Raw genomic sequence first — 7,890 nt, forward strand, 5'->3', positions numbered from 1 at the left:
TTAGGATATCCCAAGTGATTTAAGAGCTGGCAAAGGTCTCAAAGAGTTAGGGGTCTTCTAAGGTGGTGGTTATTTCTTAAAAGCTTTAGAACGGTAGGATTTCGACCAAGTTGAATCGTTTTAGATGCCAAATTGTGTCGATTGATATTGGTGTGAGGTGTGCGATTTGAAATATTTGAAACTGTGTAATAAAGTTATCCACATTCAAGAAAGAAAGACGATTAATCACAAGATGACTTTGATTATTTGTTTGACTTGAAAGTGGTTTCATTCTCATCTCCGATTTTAGTTTTTTTTTATATTTTAATATTTTTTAATCTGCTTTGCTATTAAAAAAATCACAAATCAAAATAAAAGTTTAGTAAATGACAAAATATGATAAAGTTGACTAGTCAACACGTGGTTCAACTAGCCAAATTATTTTATTATTATTTTTTTCAATTTTGGAATTAACTATAACATATATTTTTAATTATGATTAATATGCTATCTTTTTTTAATAAATAATTATTTACTAGTAAAATACTTAATTGTTTGACCAGTGACCGTAGGTACAGAATATATAATGTACACATTATTTTTTTTATAGAAAAATTCAATGCACTAATTAGAAATATTCTAATATACAATTGCATTTTATAATACTGCTATAAGTATTCTCATACACTATCTCAGTGATTATATTTTCCAACAATGGCAGATAATGTATTTTCACAAAGTTCTCCCTCCTTTAACAGATGCATCAGTCACCCTCAAGAACCCTCGGAGGATCTAACCACACCATCCTCCCAGAGATCTAGAGGTAGGCCTAAGGGCTCCAAGAACAAACCTAAACCACCTTCTGTGGTCATGGTAGAGCCTGAAACCTTCATGGAACCAATTTTTATTGAAATTCCAACTGGAAAAGATGTCGTCGAGTCAATAATAAAGACGGCTTGGCGTCATCAAGCTGATATATCAGTGCTTGGAGGTTCTGGTCTTGTCTCTGAGGTTATGCTTCTCAACTCGGCATCCCTAAACTCTCCATTCACTATCAGAGGAAACTTGCAAATGACATCTCTTATTGGAACATATTTTAATCCTGATTCGGATCGCGTTCCTTCCGAGTTTGCCGTCGATCCTGCTTACTCTTCTTTTTCCATTTTCCTGTCTGGTAATCATGGTCAAGTATTTGGTGGAGTTGTTAGCGGAAAGGTTAGGGCTTCAAGTGTTGTTCTGATTTCTGCCACTATTTGTAGGAAGCCAAAGCTTTATAGGGTGGCCTCCAACAATGGAGACAGACGCGAAGATGGAAAGGTTGATCCAAGACTTGTTGGTGATGTTGTTCTACAACATAACAACAAAAACAACGTTGCCAATGTGTCCAATGCTCCTCATGCACTGGCACAACCCATTTTTACTAATAATTTCTAGATATGAATTAGAATCTAGAGGATTTGCGAGATGTTGCTTTCAATGCCTTTCATTAATGTTGTGATAAAATGTGCTTAATTTTGTTGTTTTTATACATGGATTTCAATAAAAGATAATTTTATTACTTGAGTATGCGACCATGCACAAAAATAATTTAATATAGTGATAGAGTCAACTGATTTAAGAGGAGGCAGAAGTTAGAGTTTAAGGCCAAAATCTTTGAAGTTTATTCGGGTCCAAACCAAATTTAATGATTCATTTAAGAGCAAAAAGACATACACTGCCAACTAAGAATAAAATGTAGTACAAAAGAACCTTATATTCAAAATTATTAACACTTTTAGTAGTGTATCTTATGATCAATTATCGAATCACATAAACATTGGCCGATAAATTAATGTTGATGGCTTTTGATAATGCGAAAGAATAATGGCTATCTCATAGCGTAGGGTTTTTTTCTATAAAACCATAAGGTAAGAGGATGAGGATTATAATAATATTAGTGAGTTGATTATTATTGGAGTAATTGATAACTCGTGTTAAATTGATAAAATGTCTTGATTATTGAGACTCAAATAGGCGAGTATGGAATTTGTTCAATAGAGTGAAAAACGTAGAAAATTGCAGGTAGACATATAAGGGGGTCGACTGTCTTGTTTTATGTGTAACTTGAGTTTCGTAAGTCCGTTTGAGATACCGTCAACTACGTTACAAAGCTAATGCAGTATTATTTTTTTTGAAGTGGGAAAAATGGATATAGGAGCGCTACAACAATAGCATTTCTCTATTTTTTTATACTAGAGACATAGTCAAATTTCAGTGTTTTGTGTTGATCATCTTGATTCACGCGTAACTTAAGTTTCGTGAGTTAGTTTTAAGTGCAGTCAGTTGCGTTAGAAATAGGATTTAATGATATTTTAAACTGGAGTATTTGAAATTTTATCAATAGACTATAATAGTTGGTGCTATTTTGAAATCATACATTTTATTTTAGAATTTATGCAACAAATATTGTGATATGGATGAATTGAAATGAATAGAACTAGAGCTAGAATATTTCGATCGAGAAGAAATCCATTGCATTTGAAAGAGGATTTAAAAAGATTTTAAACTGGGGAGTTTCATAATTTTATCACAAGTCTATAATATTTGGGGTTATTTTGATGTGAAGCAATTTTAGAGTTAAGTACAGAATTTTAGGAATCTCTTTAACAATTTAAAAAGCTAAATATATTTATAAATAATTTGAATTAGTCGATATGTTTTACAGTTTATTTAAATTACAAGAGTTGAGTTTGATATGTTTTGGAGTTGATTTGAATTAAGAGGGTCGAGTGTTGATGAGTTAAGGTTGAAATGTCATACAAACCAATGTTTAGTCGAAATGGGCAGTGACTAATGTGTTAATGAGTTGAGTTTGAGGTATTTGATATGTTTAGAGTTGAGTTTGAGGTATTTGATATTTTTAGAGTTGAACTTGAAATGTTTAAAGTTGAGCTTGAGTTATTTGACGTGTTAGAGTTCAGTTTGATGTGTTTAGAGTTAAGAGTGAGTTATTGAGTTACGTGGATGTGTTTGGAGTGTTGTGTGTGTCAAGAGGGTTGAGTTTTTGAGTTATCGGACAAGTTTAGAGACAAGTTGATGAATAGTTGAGTTAAGACTAGAGTACGCCTTGTGACTCGTAATCCTAGAACTAAAAGTCGAAGAATTAGTTGTGAACTCTATTGAGTTATGAGTTGATCCTATCGAATACTTAGGATTGTGTAGTACTATTTTTACCATATTGGTGAGTATTGTTAAGTAATTATTTAATTGTAAATATTTTTGAGTTGTAATTATAAATTCATGATTTATTATTTTGAGATACGTAGTTCAAAGAGGAGCTATTATGGTGGCCTTATATTGACGATATTTATGTTGAGGTGTGTAGTTCATAGAGGAACTAATATAGTGACCATATATTGGGGATGTTTATACATTATGTTGAATTATGACGATGTGTTTGGTTCAGTGAGGAACCATTCGTTGGGGCCTTGTATTGGAGATGTAAGGACTTATGTCAAGTGATGAGTTACTCGTTCAGAAGTGTGAACCAGTGACAAGTCTGAGACTTCGGTCTAATGATGAGTTTCAGGTTCAGAAGTGGGGACCTGGGATGAGTTTTGGTTTAGAGAGGAACCAAATTCAGAGAGCAACCATCGGTAGATGGATAAATCAGTAACATACCTCTGATATCCAAAAACCTTGGTACCACATGCATTGAAATAAAGATGATGAGATACACTGCATACATAAATACATATGTAGTTAATCTTTATCGTGGATGATTTATTTGATTTATGAGTATATTATTTATACTATTGTTGTTGTTTTATGCACCGCTAACATATATGAATGCATTCTCACCTCCATTTTCTTATTGTGTTGTTCTTTACCGAAGTGGTATAAACACTCAGGTATATGAGCCTCAGTTATGGTTGAGTTGGAGGATGGCGTAGTGGCCTTTTTCATGGGTTATCACTTTTGAGTTTTATTTTAGTTACTTTGTGTAGCTCAGTTAGTGTAACATTTAATTGCTTAATTTCCGCTACTATTAAGCATAATTATGAGATAATGAAGTTGTGTTTTTAATTGCTAAATTTCCGCTACTATTAAGCATAATTATGAGGAAGACATTTTGTTTAAGAAAAATGTGACACCCTTTTTAAAGAAAACTCTCGGATTACTGTATAAATTACATGTTGGGGGATTTAAGTGTTACATAGTCGATATCATCGCAGATCGGTTCATCCAGCTTAGGTTGTGAACTTGTTTGTACACTAGTGTGCAACATGTGTGTGTAATATTGTTGATGCTTATTTTTTCTAACTGCTAGCTAGCAGGAGTGAGTTTGAATTAAGTGGGGGAGGATCCGTTGAGGTTAGCGTGACGAGGGGGTTAGAGAACAAGAGGAAAGAGTATTATCGAGAGTTGTTTCCTTTAGGTAATTTTCAAGGGCAAAAATTCTTTAAGTGGGGAGAGTTGCAAACCCTAATTTTTTATATAAATTTTCTAATTGAGTTTAAAATGATTTATTTTGTATTATTTGAGTGTTGGAGTGTTTTATTTGATTTAACTAGTATTTTTCGAAATTATTGGAGTGTTGGTAGAACTATTAGAATTATTAGAATTTTTAATTAATTTTTAAATGATAGAAATAATAGAAATATGAGAATATGAGTTTTGGGGTGATAAATGTATATTTTAAATAAAATAGGGAGGTTGGTAGAATTATTCGTGAATGGAGGGGAAATAGTGAGAATTAATAAAATCAATAAGAAATTAGGTTTTTATTTATTTATTTAAATAGAGAAGTTGGGAGAGAATTAGTCACTACGTGAAAAGTTGAGAAAAGGGAAAAGGAAGAGAAATCCTAAGAGATATTTTGGAGAGGGAAGAAGATACCTCCATTGTTAAAGCTTAAATTTATTTGAATTCGAGGTATGAGGATTTTTCATATTTGGGTGTTTTAAGCAGATGAATAGTGAGGGTTTCTTACCCTCCTTTCTTATCCATTTTCTTTTTCTCTGTGACAATGTTTGAGGCCAAATAAGGTTTGTATAAAACCTTCTAAGGCGGTTGATATGATATTGTTTTGATGATTGTTTAGTTCTGATTTATTGTTTAACCAAATATGCTGGTGTGTTCATGTGTGAGGCTAGCAGAAATATACCCGAACGTATCGCATGTTCAAACATACAACAGAGTCGTCATCGAACTTTATTTATTCCCGAAGGAAAGGGAAAATATTGATAAAACCCGGGGAAAGAGATAACTAGGTAAGGAAGTTAGTTATGCAAGGGTAAGGTATTAACACCCCTAACATCCGTTATACTCAACGGGAACCGTTTTGATTGTTTTTGCTCGAATGAGTGTTATATCTAAAGGTTACTCGCGAAAGAATAAAGGGGAAAAAAGAGAATAGATAAAGTGCTCGGTGAGGATTAGGACCCTCATGCCTACGTATCCTTATAGTGCAATAAGGAATTCAGAGCTCTGTAGCTCATAGAAATAATGGTGGGAGATGAAAAGAAGAGTGATAACAAATATGATTTGAACCAAAGGATTATGATTTGAACTCCAAAAAAGGGAAGAAATCTAAATCCAAGTGTAAAACTGGAGTTAACTAATATATGGGTAGCCGAAAGCGTGGTGTCACTATATATGGTCTGACTGAAAACAAATAAAATTAAGTGTTTGGTTTCAAAGCACAAGAATCTCTTGGTTCACAAGCTGACACAAGATGGGGCTCAAAGAGATAGTGTATTTGACTCAAAGGTAACAGTATATCACATGGAGTGAATGATTCAATGATTGAAAGTAGATGATGGTGCCCTAAGGTAGAAGGAATAATTAGGATTGTGCTCGCTAAGGGTTCGAAGTCCTATGCCTACGTATTCTCATTGTGCAATGAGAAAGTCAGAGCACTCGTAGTTCGTGGAACCACGAAAACAAAGGAAGAGATAAAGAAGTGTGTGCCTAAGCAACTAGGACTAATAAGACAAACAACTTCAAGGGTATGATTGAAGTTATGATCAGTGTAACTTGCACCAATAAGATGGTACCAATGGGAACCTACAGAGGAGAGTGAACTTTGAACCAAAGAGTAAACAAGCGTCTTAGTCAAAAAAGAAGGAATTAAATATATGGGTACGAGTCAAACAACTCTTGATTCACAAGGTGGATTGCCGCTATATCATCCTAAAAGGGTATATACAGGGCCCAAAAGAAAGTACGGTTGGGTACAAGGAAAAGTATATCACTTGCTAGGGAACAAACAGTTCGAGATCAAAGAAGAATGGTATCTTGGACCCATGAAGGAATAGACTCTGAACTGAAGAGTAAACAAGCATCTTAGCTAAAAAGAAGGAATTAAATGTTTGGGTACGATCCAAACAACTCTTGGTTCACAAGTCAGACTGCCCCTATATCGTCCTAAAAGGATGTACATGGAGTCCAAGGAAAAGTGATATTTGATCTCAAAAAGATGGTATTGATTGATGAATGAAGGATTAAGGATATGATTAATAAATAAGGTAGCTCGTGGAGAATCTGAATTATCCTACCTACATATTCTCACGGTGAAATGAGAAAACCAGAGCTTTCATAGTTCAACCCATTAGGGCTGACAACAAGATGATCGAGGAAAAATAAGTGATTGATTGATAATGGAATATGAAGGAGACTTAGCAGTTGTTTGATGTGAACCACACTAAAGTCTACGAGTAAAGATGAATACAATGAGCAATTGGGTCATTCATCCCGTACTCAAAGATATTCAGAATGAGGATAGGAATTATCCACTCTCATTCATTCTTTACTACTTAAGGATCGTGGCATATGATTCTCATCCTAACTTTCAAGTTGTTGGAGAATAATATTTGCTACTCCTTGTGTTGATGTTTTTTGCTAGAGAGAGAGACTTAACAATCATACGATTTGAATTGTACTAACGTCTATGAATAGAGGTGAATACAATGAGCCACTGGGTCATTCGTCCCGTATCCAAAGATATTCAGAATGAGGATATGATTCTCCATTCTCACTCCTTATCTATTGCTTAAGGCTCATGCCACACAATTTTAACCTTAATTAGCAAGCTCTTGAAGAACCACCTTTGATGTACCTTGTATGATCCACTACTTGATATAACACTGGGAGGCCTTGATTAAGAGTCTGACTTGAGGCCTCGAGATCCACAACTTACAGAAGGAGCCTTATCAAGTGATCAAGTGTATTTTGATCCCTTGAATAAACTGCGAAATTATACAAGATCAAAGGATTTAGTTGATCAAAATTGCTTTTGATCAACTTGAATCGAGTGTTTGAATTAGCTTGAAAATAACTAGTTAACCTAATCTAAGGGTTAGAATTATTTACAGACTATTCCTAAGGGAGCATGCATATGCTAGTCAAAAACTTGATTAGAACTATCTAATATTCTAAGTCAAAATTAAATCCTAAAGGAACATTCGTTTCTATAGCTAAAATGACAAAAATAATCCTAAGGGTAAAATGGTCATTTCACATGAATATTCAATTTAAGGACAAAATTAAATCCTAATCAATATCCTAACTAAAACCTAAAAATTAAACAAGTTCTAAGAAAACTATTTTATTCAAATCAAAGAAACCTAATTATTTTTAGAAATCTAATTAAACTAAAAAAATCAATTAATATTCTAATTAATCCTAATTTTTATTCTAATTAAAATCCTAATTTTGATGATTGTTTAATTCTGATTTGTTGTTTAACCAAATGTGTTGGTGTGTTCATGTGTTGAAGCCTTTTGATAAGGCGCGAGTTGATCTGATAATTTCTGTTAATGCCTTTTGATAAGGCGAGAATGTAAAAGTTATTATTAAAAAAAATGTTGATGCCTTATGTTAAGGCGAGATTTGATCGATAAATTTTGTTGACTCATTTTGAGAAGGCGA

General features: G+C 33.5%; 1 protein-coding gene across 1 annotated transcript; it reads left to right on the forward strand.

Moving 5' to 3' along the window:
• The first annotated feature begins 693 nt into the window (after positions 1–693).
• LOC127121731 (AT-hook motif nuclear-localized protein 28-like) lies at positions 694–1,413 on the forward strand. The gene has a single exon (XM_051052177.1). The coding sequence runs from the start codon at positions 694–696 to the stop codon at positions 1,411–1,413; it is 720 nt and encodes a 239-aa protein (XP_050908134.1).
• The last annotated feature ends 6,477 nt before the right edge of the window (positions 1,414–7,890 follow it).

Source organism: Lathyrus oleraceus, chromosome 2 (genome assembly GCF_024323335.1).
Source record: "Lathyrus oleraceus cultivar Zhongwan6 chromosome 2, CAAS_Psat_ZW6_1.0, whole genome shotgun sequence".
Classification (NCBI taxonomy): Eukaryota; Viridiplantae; Streptophyta; class Magnoliopsida; order Fabales; family Fabaceae; genus Lathyrus; species Lathyrus oleraceus.

Coding starts and splice junctions, on each gene's coding strand:
- LOC127121731 (XM_051052177.1), top strand. CDS start 694: ATGGCAGATAATGTATTTTCACAAAGTTCTCCCTCCTTTAACAGATGC.